Genomic DNA, 24,113 nt, shown 5'->3' on the forward strand with positions numbered 1-24,113 from the left:
GCTGTAGTGATACCCGCCCTCCTATATGGCTCAGAGACGTGGACCATATACAGTAGACACCTCAAATCGCTGGAGAAATACCACCAACGATGTCTCCGCAAGATCCTGCAAATCCCCTGGGCGGAGAGGCGGACCATCATCAGTGTTCTCGATCAGGCCAACATCCCCAACGTCGAAGCACTGACCACACTCGACCAGCTCCGCTGGGCGGGCCACATCATCCGCATACTAGACATGAAACTCCCAAAGCAAGCGCTCTATTTGGAACTCCAACACGGCAAGCAATCCCCGGGTGGGCAGAGGAAACGTTTCAAGGACACCCTCAAAGCCTCCCTGATAAAAGTGCAACATCCCCACCGACATCTGGGAATCCCTGGCGAAATACCACCCTAAGTGGAGGAAGGGCGCAAAGCACCTCGAGTCTCGTTGCCGAGAGCATGCAGAAACCAAGCACAGACAGCGGAAGGAGTGTGTGGCAAACCAGACTCCCCGCCCATCCTTTCTTCCAACGACTGTCTGACCTGTGACAGAGACTGTAATTCCCGTATTGGACTGTACGGTCACTTGAGAACTCACTGAGAGTGGAAGCAAGTCTTCCTCGACTCCGAGGGACTGCCTATGACCCCTGTAGCTGCTGCAGTCTGCTTTGGATCCCTTGCCTTTGTAAAAGTCCATGAGCTGCCTTTGCACCACTGTCGCAATGCAGTCGATAAAAAAAAATATTATGAGCTCTGGGTGGAGAGGGAGCATGCGCTTCTAAACAGAGAGAGAAATTAATTGATGGTATTCATGATATGGGATGAGCCAATTAAGAACTAATTTTGTCAAGAAAATAAAAGGCACACCCCATGGGTAGTGTTGCCCTGGTTCAGGTATTCAGTAGATGGCACAAATAATTAGAAACAAAGGCCCCAAGTTTCCACATGATTTGCTCCTGATTTTTAGGAGCAACTGGTGTAGAACGGAGTATCTTAGAAATCGGAATTCTCCACATTTAGTTTGCTCCAGTTCTAGTCAGTTAGAACAGTTTTACTTTGGAACAGAATTTTTTTTTCAAAAGGGGGCGTGTCCGGCCACTTACGCCTGATTTCAAAATTTCATGAGTGAAAACTTACTCCAAACTAACTTAGAATGGAGTAAGTGCAGATTTTTGTACGCTCGAAAAAACCTTGTCGACACTTTAGAAAATCAGGCGTCGGTTACAAATCAGGCGTAGGGAATGGAAGGGGAGGGGGGGTGTTTAAAGGGAAGTTTACAAACATTAAACACTTCAGTTTTACAAATAAAGAGCCATCATCAATAATAAATGATAAATACATCAATAAATCAACCAATAAATCAATCAAAAAAGATTAATAAGAAATATTTTTTTTTAAATCAATAAATAAAACATTTTCTACTTACCGACTGCAGCACCGACTGGGATTCCCCCTCAATGTGTCTCTGTCAGTGTCTCTATCTCTCTGTCTGTCTGTGTGTCTCTCATTCTCTGTCTGTCAGTGTCTGTGCTTCTGACAGCAAGGGGCGGGGGAGAAGGGGGAGGGATGCGGGGGAGAAGGGGGAGGGATGCGGGGGAGAAGGGGGAGGGATGCGGGGGAGAGAGAAGGGGGAGGGATGCGGGGGAGGGATGCGGGGGAGAGATGCGGGGGAGAGATGCGGGGGAGAGATGCGGGGGAGAGATGCGGGGGAGAGATGCGGGGGAGAGATGCGGGGGAGAGATGCGGGCGAGAGATGCGGGGGAGAGATGCGGGGGAGAGATGCGGGGGAGAGATGCGGGGGAGAGATGCGGGGGAGAGATGCGGGGGAGAGATGCGGGGGAGAGATGCGGGGGAGAGATGCGGGGGAGAGATGCGGGGGAGAGATGCGGGGGAGAGATGCGGGGGAGAGATGCGGGGGAGAGATGCGGGGGAGAGATGCGGGGGAGAGATGCGGGGGAGAGATGCGGGGGAGAGATGCGGGGGAGAGATGCGGGGGAGAGATGCGGGGGAGAGATGCGGGGGAGAGATGCGGGGGAGGGATGCGGGGGAGGGATGCGGGGGAGGGATGCGGGGGAGAGATGCGGGGGAGGGATGCGGGGGAGAGATGCGGGGGAGGGATGCGGGGGAGAGATGCGGGGGAGGGATGCGGGGGAGAGATGCGGGGGAGAGATGCGGGGGAGGGATGCGGGGGAGAGATGCGGGGGAGGGATGCGGGGGAGGGATGCGGGGGAGGGATGCGGGGGAGGGATGCGGGGGAGGGATGCGGGGGAGGGATGCGGGGGAGGGATGCGGGGGAGGGATGCGGGGGAGGGATGCGGGGGAGGGATGCGGGGGAGGGATGCGGGGGAGGGATGCGGGGGAGGGATGCGGGGGAGGGATGCGGGGGAGGGATGCGGGGGAGGGATGCGGGGGAGGGATGCGGGGGAGGGATGCGGGGGAGGGATGCGGGGGAGGGATGCGGGGGAGGGATGCGGGGGAGGGATGCGGGGGAGGGATGCGGGGGAGGGATGCGGGGGAGAAGGGGGAGGGATGCGGGGGAGAAGGGGGAGGGATGCGGGGGAGAAGGGGGAGGGATGCGGGGGAGAAGGGGGAGGGATGCGGGGGAGAAGGGGGAGGGATGCGGGGGAGAAGGGGGAGGGATGCGGGGGAGAAGGGGGAGGGATGCGGGGGAGAAGGGGGAGGGATGCGGGGGAGAAGGGGGAGGGATGCGGGGGAGAAGGGGGAGGGATGCGGGGGAGAAGGGGGAGGGATGCGGGGGAGAAGGGGGAGGGATGCGGGGGAGAAGGGGGAGGGATGCGGGGGAGAAGGGGGAGGGATGCGGGGGAGAAGGGGGAGGGATGCGGGGGAGAAGGGGGAGGGATGCGGGGGAGAAGGGGGAGGGATGCGGGGGAGAAGGGGGAGGGATGCGGGGGAGAAGGGGGAGGGATGCGGGGGAGAAGGGGGAGGGATGCGGGGGAGAAGGGGGAGGGATGCGGGGGAGAAGGGGGAGGGATGCGGGGGAGAAGGGGGAGGGATGCGGGGGAGAAGGGGGAGGGATGCGGGGGAGAAGGGGGAGGGATGCGGGGGAGAAGGGGGAGGGATGCGGGGGAGAAGGGGGAGGGATGCGGGGGAGAAGGGGGAGGGATGCGGGGGAGAAGGGGGAGGGATGCGGGGGAGAAGGGGGAGGGATGCGGGGGAGAAGGGGGAGGGATGCGGGGGAGAAGGGGGAGGGATGCGGGGGAGAAGGGGGAGGGATGCGGGGGGAGAAGGGGGAGGGATGCGGGGGAGAAGGGGGAGGGATGCGGGGGAGAAGGGGGAGGGATGCGGGGGAGAAGGGGGAGGGATGCGGGGGAGAAGGGGGAGGGATGCGGGGGAGAAGGGTTGGGATGCGGGGGAGAAGGGGGAGGGATGCGGGGGAGAAGGGGGAGGGATGCGGGGGAGAAGGGGGAGGGATGCGGGGGAGAAGGGGGAGGGATGCGGGGGAGAAGGGGAGGGATGCGGGGGAGAAGGGGGAGGGATGCGGGGGAGAAGGGGGAGGGATGCGGGGGAGAAGGGGGAGGGATGCGGGGGAGAAGGGGGAGGGATGCGGGGGAGAAGGGGGAGGGATGCGGGGGAGAAGGGGGAGGGATGCGGGGGAGAAGGGGGAGGGATGCGGGGGAGAAGGGGGAGGGATGCGGGGGAGAAGGGGGAGGGATGCGGGGGAGAAGGGGGAGGGATGCGGGGGAGAAGGGGGAGGGATGCGGGGGAGAAAGGGGAGGGATGCGGGGGAGAAGGGGGAGGGATGCGGGGGAGAAGGGGGAGGGATGCGGGGGAGAAGGGGGAGGGATGCGGGGAGAAGGGGGAGGGATGCGGGGGAGAAGGGGGAGGGATGCGGGGGAGAAGGGGGAGGGATGCGGGGGAGAAGGGGGAGGGATGCGGGGGAGAAGGGGGAGGGATGCGGGGGAGAAGGGGGAGGGATGCGGGGGAGAAGGGGGAGGGATGCGGGGGAGAAGGGGGAGGGATGCGGGGGAGAAGGGGGAGGGATGCGGGGGAGAAGGGGGAGGGATGCGGGGGAGAAGGGGGAGGGATGCGGGGGAGAAGGGGGAGGGATGCGGGGGAGAAGGGGGAGGGATGCGGGGGAGAAGGGGGAGGGATGCGGGGGAGAAGGGGGAGGGATGCGGGGGAGAAGGGGGAGGGATGCGGGGGAGAAGGGGGAGGGATGCGGGGGAGAAGGGGGAGGGATGCGGGGGAGAAGGGGGAGGGATGCGGGGGAGAAGGGGGAGGGATGCGGGGGAGAAGGGGGAGGGATGCGGGGGAGAAGGGGGAGGGATGCGGGGGAGAAGGGGGAGGGATGCGGGGGAGAAGGGGGAGGGATGCGGGGGAGAAGGGGCAGGGATGCGGGGGAGAAGGGGCAGGGATGCGGGGGAGAAGGGGCAGGGATGCGGGGGAGAAGGGGCAGGGATGCGGGGGAGAAGCGGAAGGGATGGGGGAGAAGGGGATAAAGGGGGGGAGGAGATTGGGGGGGAAAGGAGATTGGGGGGTGGGAGGAGATTGGGGGGGGGGGAGATTGGGGGGGGATGGAGATTGGGGGGGGGAAGGAGATTGGGGGGGGAAGGAGATTGGGGTGGAAGGAGATTGGGGGGGGAAGGAGATTGGGGGGGGGAAGGAGATTGGGGGGGGAAGGAGATTGGGGGGGGAAGGAGATTGGGGGGGGGAAGGAGATTGGGGGGGGGGGCGGAAGGAGATTTGGGGGGGGGGGGCGGAAGGAGATTTTGGGGGGGGGGGGGGGGAGGAGAACAGGGAGGGAGGCTGAACAGGCCGGGCCCGAGACTTCAGGCAGGGCCCGTCCCCAGCACCAGATTTACAGGTAGGTGGCGTTGGGTCGGGTCGGGGGAGGGGTGGTGGGAGGGAGGTCGGTTCGGTTCGGGTCGGGGGGAAGGAGGGAGGTCGGTCAGGTTGGATCCAGTCCGGAGGCGGGCGGGGGGAGCGGGTGTCGGGTCCGGTCCGGGGCGGGGGCGAGAAGCGGGAGTCGAGTTGGGTCGGGAGGAAGCAGGAGCTGGCCGTGGGAGGAGCCTTATTCACGCAGCCCCAGTGAGGCCATTCGGCCAGGGCTAGGGGCTGCGTGCTTCGGGCCCCTCCCACACAGTTTCGTGCGCCTGGAGCTACTGCACTTGCGTGCCCACTGTTGCGCGCATGTGCAGAGGTCCCGGCACTGTTTTCAGCGCAGGGACCTGGCTCCGCCCCCTGCAGCTCCTGCTGCGCTGCGCCGAGGGCCAGAGGACCTGCAGAGAGGTGGAGAATACGGAGGGTTTTTTTAGGCGCACTTTGTGGCGCGAAAAACGGGCGTCCAGGTCGGGACTGCGCCGTTCTAGGCGCGGCTCGAAACTTGGGCCCATAGAAAATAGGTGCAGGAGTGGGCCATTCAATAAGATCATGGCTGATCATTCCCTCAGTATCCCTTTCCTGCTTTCTCTCCATACCCCTTGATCCCTTTAGCCGTAAGGGCCATATCTAACTCCCTCTTGAATATATCCAATGAACTGGCATCAACAACTATCTGCGGCAGGGAATTCCACAGGTTAACAACTCTCTCAGTGAAGAAGTTTCTCCTCATCTCAGTCCTAAATGGCTGACCCCTTATCCCAAGACTATGTCCCCTGGTTCTGGACTTCCCCAACATCAGGAACATTCTTCCCGCATCTAACCTGTCCAGTCCCGTCAGAATTTTATATATGTTTCTATGAGATCTCCTCTCATTCTTCTAAACTCCAGTGAATACAGGCCCAGTCGATCCAGTCTCTCCTCGTATGTCAGTCCTGGGAATCAGTCTGGTGAACCTTCGCTGCACTCCCTCAATAGCAAGAACATCCTTCCTCAGATTAGGAGACCAAAACCGAACACAATATTCCAGGTGAGGCCTCACTAAGGCCCTGTACAACTGCAGTAAGACCTCCCTGCTCCTTTACTCAAATCCCCTAGCTATGAAGGCCAACATACCATTTGCCTTCTTCACCGCATGCTGTACCTGCATGCCAACTTTCAATGACTGATGAACCATGACACCCAGGTCTCATTGCACATCCCCTTTTCCTAATCTGCCGCCATTCAGATAATATTCTGCCTTCGTGTTTTTGCCCCAAAATGGATAACCTCACATTTATCCACATTGTACTGCATCTGCCATGCATTTGCCCACTCACCTAACCTGTCCAAGTCACCCTGCAGCCTCTTAGCGTCCTCCTCACAGCTCACACCGTCACCCAGTTTAGTGTCATCTGCAAACTTGGAGATATTACACTCAATTCCTTCATCTAAATCGTTAATGTATATTGTAAAGAGCTGGGGTCCCAGCCCTGAGCCCTGCAGCACTCCACTAGTCATTGCCTGCCATTCTGAAAAGGACCCGTTTATCCCGACTCTCTGCTTCCTGTCTGCCAACCAGTTCTCTATCCACGTCAGTATATTACCCCCAATACCATGTGCTTTGATTTTGCACACCAATCTCTTGTGCAGGACCTTGTCAAAAGCCTTTTGAAAGTCCAAATACACCACATCCACTGGTTCTCCCTTGTCCACTCTGCTCGTTACATCCTCAAAAAATTCCAGAAGATTCGTCAAGCATGATTTCCCTTTCATAAATCCATGCTGACTTGGACCGATCCTGTCACTGCTTTCCAAATGCGCTGCTAATTCATCCTTAATGATTGATTTCAACATTTCCCCCACTCCTTATGTCAGGCTAACCAGTCTATAATTACCCGTTTTCTCTCTCCCTCCTTTTTTAAAAAGTGGTGTTATATTAGCTACCCACCAGTCCATAGGAACTTATCCAGAGTTGATAGACTGTTGGAAAATGATCACCAATGCATCCACTATTTCTAGGGCCACATCCTTAAGTACTCTGGGATGCAGACTATCAGGGCCCGGGAATTTATCGGCCTTCAATCCCATCAATTTCCCGAACACAATTTCCCGCCTAATAAGGATATCCTTCCGTTCCTTCTTCTCACTAGACCTACTGTCCTCTAGTACATCTGGAAGGTTATTTGTGTCTTCCTTCGTGAAGACAGAACCAAAGTATTTGTTCAATTGGTCTGCCATTTCTTTGTTCCCCATTATAAATTCACCTGAATCCTCTGCAAGGGACCTAAGTTTGTCTTCACGAATCCTTTTTCTCTTCACATATTTATAGAAGCTTTTGCAGTCAGTTTTTATGTTCCCTGCAAGCTTCCTCTTGTACTCTATTTCCCCCCTCTTAATTAAACCCTTAGTCCTCCTTTGTTGAATTCTAAATTTCTCCCAGTTCTCAGGTTTGTTGCTTTTTCTAGCCAATTTATATTCCTCTTCCTTGGTTTTAACACTATCCTTAATTTCCCTTGTTAGCCACGGTTGAGCCACCTTCCCTGTTTTATTTTTACTCCAGACAGGGATGTTCAATTGCTGAAGTTCATCCATGTGATCTTTAAATGTTTGCCGTTGCTTATCCACCATCAACCCTTGAAGTATTCTTTGCCAGTCTAGTCTAGCCAATTCACGTCTCATACCATCGAAGTTACCTTTCCTTAAGTTCAGGACCCTAGTCTCTGAATTAACATTGTCACTCTCCATCTTAATAAAGAATTCTACCATATTATGGTCACTCTTCCCCAAGGGGCCTCGCACAACAAGATTGCTGATTAGTCCCTTCTCATTACACATCACCCAGTCTAGGATGGCCAGCTCTCTAGTTGGCTCCTCGACATATTGGTCTCGAAAACCATCTCTAATACACTCCAGGAAATCCTCCTCCACCGCATTGCTACTAGTTTGGTTAGTCCAATCAATATGTAGATTAAAGTCGCCCATGATAACTGCTGTACTTTTATTGCACACATCCCTTATTTCTTGTCTGATGCTGTCCCCAACATCACTAGTACTGTTTGGTGGTCTGTACACAACTCCCACTCGCCTTTTCTGCCCTTTGGTATTCCGCAGCTCCACCCATACCGATTCCACATCATCCAGGCTAATGTCCTTCCTTACTATTGCATTAATTTCCTCTTTAACCAGCCACGTCACCCCACCTCCTTTTCCTCTCTGTCTATCCTTCCTGAATGTTGAATACCCCTGGATGTTGAGTTCCCAGCCTTGGTCACCCTGGAGCCATGTCTCCGTGATGCCAATTACAACATACCTGTTAACTGCTATCTGCGCAGTTAATTCGTCCACCTAATTCCGAATACTCCTCGCATGGAGGCACAGAGCCTTCAGGCTTGTCTTTTTAACACACTTATATCGTATTTGAATGCTGGAAGAGTTGCAGCAGTACTTTTTAAGTTTGCAAGAGGCATTCCAGGAAACTTTATTTTTTTTAAATTTTTATCGAAAAAACCCACAACACTGCAGCTTTATATTCAAGCCACATACCTTTCACAGACTTCCTGCACATAAATCTATCATCGCGTTTAGTTAAAGGTCAAGAAAAGATATACGTTAAGGTTTGAAGTGACATGTAGACAACTGATTCCAGCTTGCCACAATCCTTTATTGCTGCACAAAAAGAAATATACACTGCAACAAGATTTTGGCATTCCTCTGAATATGTTCTGCTGTAACTTTTCAAACTCAATTAACATTGCTTCCCTTGGTCTCAGCTATGGTTCCGTTAAAAGTCCTTGGAATTTGACCCCCTAGTAAACAAACACCTCCTTAAAAAAATATTTGGCAAATTGCACACCAACATTGAGTGAATTTTCCCTATTGTAACACTACCCAGCTGTAACTTTTTTGGCTCTGAAGAAGTGCCACGGCTGTAGAATTTCCTGCATGCAATTTTACCACGTGTGCAGCAACTGAAAACAGTGCAACAATGTTCTTCTTGGAAGAGTCAAGGCAAGAAAAGATAACTCAAAACTCTATTCTATATATTAACATGCGTCTATCAGTGTCCCCACCCTCACTCCCCCATCGCCCCTCCCTATCCCCCCCGCTCCCACTCTCCCCATTCCCTTCCCCCTCCCGGCTCTCCTTCTCCTCTTCTCCCCCGCTCCCTATCCGCCCCCCCCTCGCTCCCCATCCCCCCGCTCACCCTCTCCCCATCTTCTCCCTGCTCCCCCCACCCACCCTCTCCCCATCCTCTCTCTGCTCCCCCTCCCACCCTCTCCCCATCCCCCCTCCGCTCACCCTCTCCCCATCGTCCCCCTGCTCCACCTCTCCCCGTTCAGCCTCTCCCCAACCCCGCTGCTCCCCCTCTCCCGTTCACTAACCTTACAACAAACAATTACTGCAGATGTCTTGTGGAATTATGCAATCATCACATGGTACAGTCTGGGGGAGATCATAACGGGGAATGTGCGCATAACGCTGTGCTGAGCCATGTCGTCCAAAATGTTAACTCCTTGATCTCTACTGCGTGAGCTGATCTCAGCAAGTAAGAGCACCACAATAGGGCTCTGTGTCCCCAAGTTAGGGAGATTTTTTTTCATTGAAAAGTCCGCCAGGGTTCGTGCCCACTCATCATCTGCCACCATTCCCATTCACCGGTCAACTAACTCCGTGGGTTCATACACGATGAATTGGCACCTGATATTTTGTGCACATACGAAATCAGCCTGAATCATCATCAAAATTGAAATTGTTCAGCAGGTATTTTAACTGGGGATTGACTACCCTGGAATTCATAAACTGTTGGGACCTCTCCATCCTAGCATTAACTGACGCCAAATGCTGGTTTTATTCTTTTGATTGCCACAAGACGACCCAAACTGAGCTTGAAGGACTGAAGAGAGAGTCAATACCGTAAACCTGAATGTGCAACAGAACCAACAGCTATTGTGTATTCCCTATTACAACAAGTGGATCCTCCCCCTCAGCACCTGCGTTGACAAGCTCAATGGTAGCAGGCTCACTGTGATTTAACTATTGACACTCATTGCCTGTTGTCAGCAGTGCGGAGGGGCGGCGGGAGATCGTGGCGGAGGCGCGGCGAGTGTTTCTGTGGCGGAGGAGAGGTGAGAGATCGTGGCGGAGGTGCGGTGAATATGGGTACGGGACACACAAGAGCCGAGGGCCCAGGGGCAGCACGGGCCAGCCCACACTGCAATATGTGTGCGCACTCGGTCCGTGCAGCAGAGCAGGTCTCCAGTCGTCCTGGTTCAACCCTTGCCACTGGACCAAGACCTAGCTCTGTCAAGCCCGTGTGGTGGCTGGTGTGCAATGGTTAAAAAAATCCACGCACAGGCATCTTCCACCCCCTCAATTGGAGTTCAGGGCTGGAACATTGGGTCCTTCATTGAAACATCTGTGAACCCATGTGGAAGCAAGTCATCCTCGTTCGAGGGATTGCCTATGATGATCACAGCACCTCGACTGGCCCACATGATGATTGCATAATCCCACAGCAGACAGACATTGAGGCTGCCACTGTCACACATGCCCCATAAATGCTCAGCTTTGGTTTGTACATTTCTTCAAATCAGGAACACCTTGCCTCCCCAGACCTGGCCTTGCAATTCATTCCTTGGTCTTCTACTGACAGGCGATCTTTCTCATCATATGATTGACCAAATTAGGTGGACATGGTTACAGACATTAGACAAACATGAGGTAGGGGAGTGTGGGGGTGGGGGGGGGGGGGGGGAAGAGAGACGGCAGCACACAGAGGGAAGAGGGGAAGCAGGGCATTGTTAATCACAAGCACAGCTGTGATACCAGGAACAGGAGCTCGCAGTCCGTGTATTCTGTATCAAATGTGTGCCTGAAGCATTTCAGCACCCCCGCAAACCCCCCCCCCCCACACCTGCTTCATTCAGCTGCTATAGTGCTAGTGAGTGATAGGTCATGCTTAGGTTAAACAGATACCACTGCAGCGGATTTTACATTAGGAATAAAACAATAACCTTATGCAGCAAGGCACAATCTTGAAGGTCACTGCTACTCGATTACTGCAAGAGCGATTTCATTTCTCACTGTTGAAATATGAAACACTGAGAACATTAACAGTAATAGAGCACCCCCTCCCACTCACTCGGCTAATTTCACAAGAAGCAATTATAACATTTAACCCATTCTCTGGCTTGACTACTCCCTATTTGCACAGCTGGTACTTTTGAATGACATGCCATCCAATTGTCTCGATAAATATCATTCCCATTATTGTATCAATGAAAATTATACCCTCATCAGTTTTTACTGTTCCCTACTTTTCCCTCTCGATACCATGCTTCATTCTCTGTATGTAAAAGCACGCTGGTTTATTTAGAAACTGAAAGAAAATGAAATGGAAGATTCATCTAAGGCAATATACACTCTTTGGACTGGATTTTCAGTTGCCTAACGCCTCAGTTAGTGCCCAGAGTGGGCGTTCATGCGAGCGTTAGAGCTTAACAACTGGTTGCACAACTTTTAGCGCCACGACGGAAAATTCATTCGAGGTTTATCGGGGGCGCAAACCATTAGCATCCGGCTGCGGACGATCGCTCCAATCCTGACGTGTTCCTGGTGCAACGCCCACACTCGCGTCGGTAAATTCAGTGCGGCCGCCTCATTGAGCGCCCGCCAATAACAACGTCTGGGATAACAGTGGGTCCAGGCTTGCAGCGTCGTTAACTGGTGGCTACTTAAAGGGATGAGGAAGCACTTCCCTGGGAGGTCACAGTCAGTGCAATGTTTACACACAGCACGGTGCGTGAGCCTCCCAGTTTACATCGGCAGACAGACACAACAGCACAGCTTGATAACAAGTGGTTTTGAAAACTTTAACGGGTGCATTACTATGCTGCGCCTTTAAGACTCGGCTTTTCCCGGGATCTGACTCGGAGTTGGGCGCAGGCGCAATGGGTCCGCATAATTTAATGATCAAACTTTCGTTATCGCTCCCCCAGCTCTGGTGTGCAACGGCTGGTTTAGCGCCCCTTTTACAAATTTCTTCGACAAATTTCTCGGCGAGAGGCACAAACTTTTTCAAGCCGCTAAAATTACCGCTCTGCCTGGATTAACGCCGCAACATAGGCGTGACCGAGTATCTACTCCTTTATCTTCAGACTCACTGGATTCTCCAAGATTTCATCTGGAGTCATAGGTGTAACTGAAATGGCACAAAAACTGAGCAGGCTGTTTAGAAAGGGTCAGATTAACACATTTAGGAACTTTTGTCATGATCCCAGCATCATTAATAGCTGAAGTACCAAAACAAGTGGCTTCACAATTGGTTATGAAAGAAATACATTCTTGTTTCAAATGACTTGCCCAGTGTCAAGGCGGCAAGATTTTTTCAAGTACGAGAGGCGTGGGCGGCCTGGGTGTGCCTGTACCTGTACCATTTTCAGGTTCGGAACTCATTAGAATAAGGACAGCGAGCTTCCCAGTGTTCAATGGGCTCCAGTGGACAGCTCGCCCTACCAGGGGTGGGGTGGGGCTGGTGAGGAAATCTGCTGGCTGCATGGGAAATAGAAGTGGGGCAGGGGTGGGGTGGTGCGAGTTACCCAGCAGCTGGCGGCAGTATTTCCGTCAGGCCAGCAGCAACATTCCTGCTCCTCCTGGCCCCACAAAAATCCCCCCCTCCCCCCAAAAAATGATCCAGGCAATTTTTGGAGCAGCCTCCAGTGGACCCTTTAAGGACAGCCGGTTAGTCCGTTCACCGCCCGATACAAATGGACCGGAACGTGCACGGCACAAGCTCCACCCGTTTGTACTTGAAAATTGCAAACGGGGCCCGACAACCAGCGAAGGACCCCAATTTGAATCAATTTCGGGCAGGAGCGCTGAACACCCATTTTACAGGCCTGCATGAAAATCACATCAGGCAGGCCTCGGACGCCCAAGGAGCAGCCGCTGTTTCCCCGCCATTTTCAACTGCCAGATGCTTTGTAACCGGGGCAGACAGCAGTTGAAAATGTCTCTAATACACACCCAGTAGAGGGTCACTCAATAATAACCAGATTTCACCTTGCTAAGCAGGTATACTGATGATAACGGGAATATTCACAGTACCACTCTTAATGCCTATTTTCTAGGTCAGGCATGGCCCCAAAGCTGGTAGATTTTATTGGTACATATTTTACAGATTGCCTTTGGCTTTTTACAAACAATAAGGATGAGTGCACAAGTGAGAAGGCTTCAACTCAATATTTACCACTCAGGGAGCGCAGACTAATGGAGCCATCCAAACAGTACCTACAACAGGACATAATCCTGTCCTGAGGCAATCAGACTATTGTAATTACCGTGGGTGATGGCGAATAACGAGGCTCAGAAAAAATAATTAGTCAATCCTGCAACAGTGCCATATTGAAGGAGGGAGAAACAGCTTGCATAAATATTGCAAAATAAGTACAGAAATTTCAATCAATCATTTCGACAATCATTTCCTCCTGCCTCTTCAGAAGTTCTGAAGCACTGTAGACAAAGATAAATGTTTCACTGTATTTTTTAGATCACTGATAAAGGCGGATACCCACCCAACATTAAGATGATCCACCAGCGCTTCAGTGAGATGTGTAGCAGCTGTAACAGCTTCCCTCCTCCTTTTTTCTGAAAGGAAATTAAGAAACAAGGTTGGTAAAGGACTGCATGGCCACCCTACCCTATCCTTGTCCTCTGAAGGAGGGAGAAAAAAACCACCACATAGACATGACCATAAAATCTGGAATTCTAAATATCCGGTGCTGCTATCAAAATGCACACTCGAAATATCCCACATCATTCATCCTCGTGTAGGAATGGGCTTGAAGACCCAAACAGTATCCAACTGCTTCAATTAACCTCTGTACTGTCGTCAAGTGATTGTACAATGACAGATAGAACAGTGGAGCTACCGTTCCCACAACATAGAAACATAGAAATTTACAGCGCAGGAGGAGGCCATTCCGGCCCATCGTGTCCGCGCCGGCCAACAAAGAGCCACACGGCCCTTGGTCAGCAGCCCTAATATAAACCTATGAATAATGACGGAAAGGCAAAGAGCACCCAACCCAACCAATCTGCCTCACCACGACTGGGCGACACCACTTAGACTAAAACATTCTACACTCCACACCAACCGGAGCCATGCGATCTCCTGGGAGAGGCAAAAACCAGATAAAAACCCAGGCCAATTTAGGGAGATATAATCCAGGAAAATTCCTCTCCGACCCATCCAGGCGATCGAAACTAGTCCAGGAGATCACTCTGGCCGTATTCTCTTCCCTGCAGTACTTACCATTATATCTGCTCCGTCCAACAAAAAGTAATCCAGTCTAATCCCAATTACCAGCTCTAGGACCGTAACCCTGCAGGTTACTGCACTTTAAGTGCCCATCCAACCATCTCTTAAAAGTGGTGAGGGTTTCTGCATCCACCACTCTTCCAGGCAGCGAGTTCCAGATACCCACAACCCTCTGCGTAAAGAAGCCCCCCCCCCGCCCCTCAAAACCTTCCACCAACCATCTTAAAACTATGCCTCCTCGTAATAGACCCCTCCACCAATGGAAATAGACCCTTACTATCCACTATGTCCAGGCCCCTCAATATTTTGTACATCTCAATGAGGTCTCCTCTCAACCTCCTCTGGCCCAATGAGAACAAACCCAGCCGATCCAATCTGTCCTCATAACTGAGATTCTCCATTCCAGGCAGCATTCTCGTAAATCTCCTCTGCACCCTCTATAGTGCAATCATGTCCTTCCTACAATACAGCGACCAGAACTGCACGCAATACTCCAGTTGTGGCCTAACCAAAGTATTATACAATTTAAGCATAACCTCCCAGCTCTTATATTCTATGCCTCAGCCAATAAAGGCAAGCATTCCGTGTGCCTTCTTAACCACCTTGCCTGCTACTTTCAGGGATCTGTGGATAAGCACTCCAAGATCCCATTGTTCATCTACACTTCTAAGTGGCCTACCGCTTAATGTGTATACCCTTTCCTTATTAGCCTTCCCAAATCACCTCACACTTCGCTGAATTAAATTCCATTTGCCACTGCTCTGCCCACCTGACCAGTAGATTGATATCCTCCTGCAGCCCATGACTTTCCTCTTCATTATCAACCACGCAGCCAATTTTAGAGACATCTGCAAACTTGTTAATCATACTACCTATATTCAAATCTACATCGTGGATATATACTACAAAATACTGAGCCCTACGGAACCCCACTGGAAACATCCTTCCAGTCACAAAAACATCCATCAATCATTACCCTTTGCTTCCTACCTCTAAGCCAATGTTGGATCCAACTTGCCACTTTGCCCTGGATCCCATGGGCTTTAACCTTCATCACCAATCTACCTTGTAGGACCTTATCAAAAGCTTTGCTAAAGTCCATATACATTACATCGTACACACCATCCTCATCGACCCTCTTGGTTACCTCCTCAAAAAATTCAATCAGGTTAGTCAGACACAATCTTCCCTTAACAAATCCGTGCTGACTGTGTCCCTAATTAATCCTTGCCTTTCCAAATGCAGATTTATCCTGTCTTTCAGGAATTTTTCCAATAATTTTTCCACCACTGAGGTTAGGCTGACAGGCCTGTAATTACTCGGCCTATCCCTTTCTCCCTTCTTAAACAAGGGTACTACATTAGCAGTCTTCCAATCCTCCGGCACCATGCCCAGATCCAAAGAGGACTGGAAAATGATGGTCAAGGCCTCTGCTATTTCCTCTTTTACTTCGCTCAACAGCCTGGGATGCATTGGAAGCCAACTGCAAGCTGTCTGGAATACACGCCTACCATTCCCTGCTCTCTGTCCTTGACACCAAATGTTTGCTGCCCACTTGCATCAAAAGATTGGTGGCAGGAACACTTGGCCATTTTCATTACTTTTTAATAATACAAGTCAATGTGCTAAAATAATTTCCGAATGGAGGAATCGCAATATTCTACTGCTAATGCTGTATCGAGATGCTGCAATTGCTGCAGAGATCTAAATGTCTTTCTCTTTAAAAAAAAATCTTCCCCAAATCTCCTCCCTCCCGAGCTGTGAAATTGTTCCATAAGCACAGCTCTCTCGTACCTTATCCTAACAGCATTCTTTATGCACAAGCCTCAATAGCAAGCATTGACAACCTGTTCAACCGTGAGGGTGATCACAGCTGAGCCCTATCCTGTGTTCACATGAAGAGACCATCAAGTGGGGGTCACTATAGAATGACCAGAAACAGAAACCCTGGATGATTTTTCCCCCTTCCCTAACGTTGGAACACTGAATGGAGCAGCTCGTCACCCACTCCCCCAACTGAGATCTGCTCACTCTGCACAACCCAAGGATTGAACCGGAGGCCTTTCTGGTTTCTGAAGGTCAGTACAACATCAGGTGGCGCATTTCCCCACTAAGCGATCTCGAACGTTCCAGCACAGCGGTGTTTGATTCAACTTTGAAAGATGCCTTGTTTTTCCATTTTTTTTTGGTAAGGTTGACATGGCGATAGTAGGGTCTGATACTGGACTCCCGAAACAGGCACTCTACTCCGAGCTCCGTCACGGCAAGCGAGCCCCAGAGGGGCAGAGAAAACGCTTCAAGAACACCCTCAGAGCCTCCTTGAAAAAAAGTAACATCCCCACCGACTCTTGGGAATCCCTGGCCCAAGACCGCTCAAAGTAAAGGAGAAGCTTCCGAGAAGGCGCCGAGCACCTCGAATCTCTTCGCCGGAAACCAAGTCCAAACAGCGGAAGAAGCGCACGACAAATCAAGCGCCTCACCCACCCGTCCCTCCAACCACCCTCTGCGCTACCTGTGACAGAGACTGTAGATCTTGCATCAGTCACCTTAGAACCTATTTAAGTGTGGAAGCAAGTCATCCTCGACTCCGGGGGACTGCCTAAGAAGAGAAGAGAAGAAAAGAAGGGCGATATACTGCACCAATGTATTGCATCACAGAGTGGGTTGATGTCTGCAATTCCCCACATGGCGCATTCCTGATCTTGGTCTTGCCACAGGAAAGGAGACATAAAAAGCCTAAGTGCTGAGTGGAAGGCAAGAGCCCATCCACAAAGAGAGGAAAAAAAAACGCAGGAGAAAAAAGTAATTAAAATGAGTCACTATTAACTGGCTTAGCACAACTTCTTAGCAGTAGGATCGAGAGCAGCTTATGAACGAGGTTGCGAGACCCAGAAGAAGGGAAATAAATAATTTGTGTTAACATACATCTATCACCGTTTACCCAAGTCTTACTTTCTTGCTTCTGAAGAGTAAAAATTTACATAAGGCTGCTACCTCTACATTGTCATTCATACAGCAAGACCCGGGGTTACCGTGCTAACTTACTATTAACTTGGTGGTTTTAACATCGTCTGTAATTCTGAAGAACATATGAAGACTTCAAAATAAGAGGAAAGGAGTGAGAGGAGAGCAAGAGAGTCATACAAGACCTGCGTGTCAGGTGCCAACTGCAATAGCACAGCACACGCACAATATAAAAGCAGTTATAAGAAATAGGAGCAGGAGTAGGCCATATGGCCCCTCGAGCCTGCTCCGCCATTTAATACTATGGATTCTGTCATTTCAGGTTGAAGATTTTAAGCTTTATAACACTATGGTGAAGTACTGATGGGTCACAGGTCTGTCATTGGTGCTGGAAGTAACAAGACATAGGGCGAGAAATTCAATTGAATAGCGCTAGCCGTTAGCGCCAGAGAGGAGCGCTAACGGGCCGCAAATCGCTTACTGGCCGCGCGCTGCGCTGTAAGTGCCTCCCGGGAACTTGAGTGCAGGTGTAGCAGCAGCATAAAGAGTTTGCGCTGCGCCCTCTCGCACCACACCACTTGGTGACGTCAATGAGTGTGCAACGCCCCATTAGTGCCCCGAACACAAACTTCAGTGGGTTCGCCTGCCTTACCGCCTGGCGCTAATCGCGGCATAAAAAGCAGGCATTCACGGCTGTCAGAGAAGCTCCCGGGGCGCTAATTAAAGGGATGAGCAGTTGGGTCATTATCAGTTAAGAATCTGCGATGTGATTGCATTTTATTTCCACTGATTTCACTTTCTTTGCTGTCTTAACACTCTTCCTGATGTTCAAATTAGCTCCCTTGCATCCAGCTAACCTCCCCTTTAGGCGTTAGGATGCCGGTATTACAATGCCAGAACTTCATTAGTGCTCCCATGCTAGCGCCCTAAGAGAATTGTGGAACGCTTCCTTTACCGCTCCACTCCATTCTTGGGGCACTAAAATCAATATTGCGGTTGAAGGCGATAAACATCGCCTGGCGCTAAAGTTAGCGACCAGGCGGTGTCACCGCCTCAAACCAGGCTATAATGAATTTTTAGCCCATAATATATTAAATGAATCACAAACAAAATATTGAGGCAGAAAACACTGGAAATCAACAGCATCTGGCAAACCAATTCTGACAAAGGATCTGCATCCGAAATGTGACCCTGACATTTTCACTTTGCAGGTACTGACCGATCGGCCCCAATTTGAACTCCAGGTGGATTGCCCGCTCAGGCTCGAGTTAAAATTACAGTCGGGTCGCAATGATGTCATCGGGCCGCAACATGCACATGTAAAGAAGGACCCCGGTGGCTCCGGGTGTGTGTCCTTGCTGCCTGCTCAGGAGAGCAGGTTAAAATCGGTCAACTTTCATACAGGCGAGAGCCAGGGCGATTGTAACTGCCCACCCGCCAGGTTTCTGCTGAGCGTGTAGGGTTAAAATCGCCCCCAAGTGCCAGTATTTGTATTTTTGACTTTGCAACTTTGCTCTTATTATTTGTACACTATGAAGACATATGGGGATCAGGCGAAGATCAGCCATGGCGAACCAGGCTCAAAAGACCGTATGGCCTTCTCCGGCTCCTATTTCTTATGTTCTTGCTTTGCATCTGTCTTCACTAAAGAAGACTATGCTGCCAATGTCACAGTAAAGAAGGAGGTAGTAGAGAAATTGGATAGGATAAAAATAGTTAAAGAGAAGGTACTTAAAAGGTTGGCAATGCTCAAAATAGAAAAGTAATCGGTCCGGATGGGATGCACCCTAGGGTGCTGAGGAAAGCAAGATGGAAATTGTAGAGGCTCTGGCCACAATCTTCCAATCCTGCTTAGATATGGGAGATGAGTCATAGGACTGGAGAATTCAAATGTTTACATCCCTGTTCAAATGAGGAGAGGAGGATAAATCTGGCAATTACAGGGCTCGACAAGGTGGATGCAGAGAGGATGTTTCCATTAATAGGGGAAACTAAAACTAGGGGGCATAGTCTCAGAATAAGGGGTCGCCCATTTAAAACTGAGATGAGGAGGAATTTCTTCTCTGAGGGTTGTAAATCTGTGGAATTCTCTGCCCGAGAGCTGTGGAGGCTGGGTCATTGAATATATTTAAGGCAGAGATAGACAGATTTTTGAGCGATAAGGGAATAAAGGGTTATGGGGAACGGGCAGGGAAGTGGAGCTGAGTCCATGATCAGATCAGCCATGATCTTATTAAATGGCGGAACAGGCTCGAGGGGCCAAATGGCCTACTCCTGCTCCTGCTCCTTTTCTTACGTTCTTATAGCCTTAAGTGCAACATTTCCTGTAGTGCGCTGGTACAATACACTAAATAAGTCTGGTGCTGAACTGGTTTTGGTCGTTGGGTTGCAGAGGCTTTGTTAGATCAAATGGAGTGTGATGCAATGTGACTGCTTAAAAAATTGTGAAAGATTTTTGTTAAAAGAACCTTTCTGGCCCTTGAGACGCTGGATCGACAATGAAGGACAACTGTTTTGGGAAATTATTTTTCCTTACTCTGACTGTGGGAAAAGATGCTGGCCAGGCCTCAACCTCTCCGCTGAGAGAATAACTTGGGTCTCCAGGGCAATTAGAAAAGGGCTAAATGAGACCGTAAAATAGTTTTATCTTTACTACTGCACAGAGGCTGCTCTGATGGCGTAAACAATGGCTACATTATTGTATTTTTCAAGGAATAAACACGATGGGACAAGGAGGAGAAGACCCTTGACGTATTGGCCCGATCAATCCAGTGAGAAACATTACTGCTGTCAAATCATCTTGGAAACGACGGGCAAATCGCAGCTGAATAACTTTGGGTTGACTTATTGTGACTTTTGTTAGAACTAATAGCTTTTTAAGCAAACTGGGAAAGCACTGAACATCATGCAGGCAATGTTTTGCTCCACAGGGCACAAAGTGAAGTGTCACATAACCAAATGTCCGAGAGCTAGGATGTGGATATATATATATATATTTTTTTACTTGCGATAATTTCTCGAGAGCATTACATAAGAACATAAGAAATAGCAGGAGTAGGCCATACGGCCCCTCGAGCCTGCTCCGCCATTTAATAAGATCATAGTTGATCTGATCATGGACTCAGCTCCACTTCCCTGCCCACTCCCCAAAACCCCTTATCGTTTAAGAAACTCTCTATTTCTGTCTTAAATTTATTCAATGTCCCAGCTTCCACAGCTCTCTGAGGCAGCGAATTCCACAGATTTACAACCCTCTGAGAGAAGAAATTTCTCCTCATCTCAGTTTTAAATGGGCGGCCCCTTATTCTAAGACCGTGCCCCCTAGTTCTAGTCTCCCCCATCAGTGGAAACATCCTCTCTGCATCCACCTTGTCAAGCCCCCTCATAATCTTATACGTTTCGATAAGATCACCTCTCATTCTTCTGAATTCCAATGAGTAGAGGCTCAACCTCCTCAACCTTTCCTCATAAGTCAACTCCCTCATCCCCTTTGCTGGCGTGCAATTGCACCAGCATCCCCGAGGTGGCTTGTGCAACTGGTTACATTTCATGAGCGAGACTACCGAGGGCATCACAATTGAGCCAAACACACACTTTGCAGCAGGAGTTACTGGGTCGTAATTGGAAGTGGGAACCCCCCTTTCTAGACCAAGGGCACGCGACTGGAGCTCTCCATATGACAACTAACTCACTCAGATCAGGAATCAAAGCCAAAACCTCTCAGTTCATTTACCTACTAAGTCACTGGGGGACGAACTATACTTGATATTTTTGGTGCCTGTAAACCAATGCATGAACACCTTTTGCACAGTTGCACTTTGTTAATCCAACCGGCCGACACGCTGTTGGTTTAAAGTCAAAGAAGTACACAATTTTCTGTCATGCATCACATTTTCATTATTATTTTCCTCCGGAACACTAAACGCCAGCATTCAATGCTGAGGTGCTCAGTGTTGCTCGGAGAGGTGCAACGCTCGCTTTAAAGAATTGAAAGACCAAGACAGGACCGCAAATCAATTTAGGCACAACGGATTGGCAGTTCTGTATTGGTAGATGTTGCCACTTATTCAGAGCCAGGAACAATTTTTTTTTCATCTTCAAGGGTATCTGCATGCGGTCATCTACTGCAGCGGTGGTCATTTCTCACCCCCACCCACATGGTGAGGTCCCCAGTGCAGGCTGGAATCCTGCCAGGAGCCTGTGGAAAACATTTAAAATGCAGCTGACCCCAGAGATTTCATCGGAATTGCTAGGAGAACAAAGCTGGAAGTTGGAACAAATTTGTTCACGCAGTTATTGGAACAAAGAATGCTTTACTGCAAGTTGCTACCGAGGCAAGGATCAGAACACAATTTAAATGAGGGCATTGGATAAGCCTTTGAAAAGGGAGAATATGAAAGGGTAGAGAGAAAAGGGATTGGAACAGATAGCTCCGGTATAAGTGCTAGCACTGGCACAGATGCAATTGGCTGAGTGGCCTCCTTTTGCACTGTAATTTCTATTAAAATGATTTCATGATGCCCCAGATATCACTGGCACGTTTACTGTGTACTGCAATCACATTTACAAACCATATACTAATAACAACCAGGGAAAGATATTCCTAATACACCAGAACTCCAGTATTAAAATCAAAGTGGAAGTATGAAAATTAGACATGGAGCCTAAATGGCCTAGTTTCAGGATCTTAGATCTAAGCGATGAGACTCGAAATGTTTTTGCCAAGTATACTCCATTTAGGCAGTTGGCCAAAAATTCAGATCTTAAACTTCAAAGCTCAGAACTGCAAACTCTGCATTAGAAGTTATTCTACTTTAATGAATTTGAAATAAGTTCTGGAACTACAGAACTACTGTACGTCTATAATCGGATTTAAAAAAATAAAGAGACACCCTAAGGGTGCAAGCTGCTACCAGAATGCAGTACTCTCTACACAGCTCACAGAAGCTGAACCCAACACAATTCACACAGGAACTGTACACTATTTGTACAAGAAGCTTATGCCAGTTGTACAAGAGGCATGGCAATTATACCCAGTGCGAGAAAAATAAATACCAGTTTTCCCAGTACTGATACAGCTTGTTCAGCTCTCCATCAGTTCTGCATGTATCCCAGTTAGAGGATACACGGAACCAATGACACCAATACACATGCCACATAGTGTCAGATATGTGCAACTAGCTAACATTTACTCACTGTATACTTGATCGATTTTTGTAAGTAGATCCACATTATTTAGTGTAAGTAAAGCGATACAGCCTGCCTAAACTTTCCCTCTGTATGCAGGATTCTGCCATCACTTTCTAGTAGCATTATGGCATCAGCAGAAATGGTTTTCTGAAATGTCCTCTGCAGCTTTCAAAACACTCACACATTTCCTCATTTTGACTGTACCTTTGGGGGCGGGGAGGGGAAGAGGGGTGCAGGTTGGAGGTCAGCTGCTCCCACATTATGGGCTCAATTTTCCCCAGTGATATGCACCGTTTTTCTGGAGCAGGCGGCTCTTTTTGGCCGAAGTTGAAAAACCACAGTTTTCCCGATCAATTTGCACCAGCGTAACTCAAGTTAGTTACGACTTTTTTAGGTCAGTTTTTTTTTCAGTCAAATATGTGGCCTCTGCAGAAAAACCACACGGAGAGTTAAGGAAATCGGCGCAGGTATGGAAATTGGCGCAGCAGATGCCCGGACGCACTAAAAGAATTGAAAAACGCACAGCAGCAACTTATCTCATAGAAACATTTAAAATTCTGACGGGTTTAGACAGGTTAGATGCAGGAAGAATGTTCCCAATGTTGGGGAAGTCCAGAACCAGGGGTCACAGTTAAGGATAAGGGGTAAGCCATTTAGGACCAAGATGAGGAGAAACTTCTTCACCCAGAGAGTGGTGAACCTGTGGAATTCTCTACCACAGAAAGTTGTTGAGGTCAATTCACTAAAATATATTCAAAAGGGAGTTAGATGAAGTCCTTACTACTCGGGGGATCAAGGGGTATGGCGAGAAAGCAGGAATGGGGTACTGAAGTTGTATGTTCAGCCATGAACTCATTGAATGGCGGTGCAGGCTAGAAGGGCTGAATGGCCAACTCCTGCACCTATTTTCTATGTTTCTGTTATCTCCAACCCAGTTCTCTCTTATACACAAACGCACACAGGAGAGAGAGAGAGAAAGAGAGAGAGAGACACACACACACACAGAAATGAAGAAATCCAACGGGGAAACTTAGAATATTTTTTTTTTGTGTACTTAGGCCCCCCAAAAAAATAAATCGGGCGTAACTCTTCAAGTACACCAAAAAAATGCTTTGGGGAAAATTGAGCCCATATGAGGCAGAGGGAAAACAGAAAGAAAACCAGCCCAGGTCAGTTCCATGCACCTCTTAGTAGCCAGTTAAGAGAATCATAGAATGATACAGCACAGGGAGGCCAATCGGCCCATCTTGCCTGTGCCAGCTCTTTGGCAGAGCTGTTTAATTAATCTTACTCTCCTGCTCTTTTTCCACAGCTCTGTAACATTTTTCCCTTCAAGTACTTATCCAATTAAGCAAACAGGTTACCTGCCTGCAATCTTAAGTGGGGAACAGTGATAAGGGTAGGGAAGAGAATTTGATTTTTGAAATTCCTACAACAACCCTCAATCTTTACCAACCAGAACAATAATTAGAATTTTCAGTTGTGTTCAACTCTCATTATTCTTAATCAAGATAGCTTATTAACTTTGGGTTATCCTGGCCAACATTCTTCCCTCAACCAACACCATCAAAATTAACTGGCCATTTATCCCTCTGCTGTTTGTGGGACCTTGTTGTGTGCAAATTGGCTGCCACATTTGCTTACAAAAAGAATAGACTACACTTCAAAAGTAATTTGTTGACCAAAGCATAGCCAAAGCTTATGAGATATATATATAAATGCAATTTCTTTCTCTCCTCTAACTGCCATATACGATGAGATTAACACCTCCATATATCTGTGCCATGACTCATGGGGCTGCATATTCGGTTGCCTGATGCCTGAGTTAGCGCCCAGAGGGA

General features: G+C 49.7%; 1 protein-coding gene across 1 annotated transcript in view; it reads right to left on the reverse strand.

The window, feature by feature from the left end:
• Positions 1-24,113, reverse strand: part of bloc1s1 (biogenesis of lysosomal organelles complex-1, subunit 1) — a 121,993-nt gene that overhangs the window by 86,338 nt on the left and 11,542 nt on the right. The window contains exon 2 of the mRNA XM_070869313.1: positions 13,373-13,445. Coding sequence (XP_070725414.1) covers positions 13,373-13,445 — 73 coding nt within the window. The remainder of the gene's footprint in view (positions 1-13,372; positions 13,446-24,113) is intronic.

The sequence above is a fragment of the Pristiophorus japonicus genome, chromosome X (assembly GCF_044704955.1).
Source record: "Pristiophorus japonicus isolate sPriJap1 chromosome X, sPriJap1.hap1, whole genome shotgun sequence".
Lineage (NCBI taxonomy): Eukaryota > Metazoa > Chordata > Chondrichthyes > Pristiophoridae > Pristiophorus > Pristiophorus japonicus.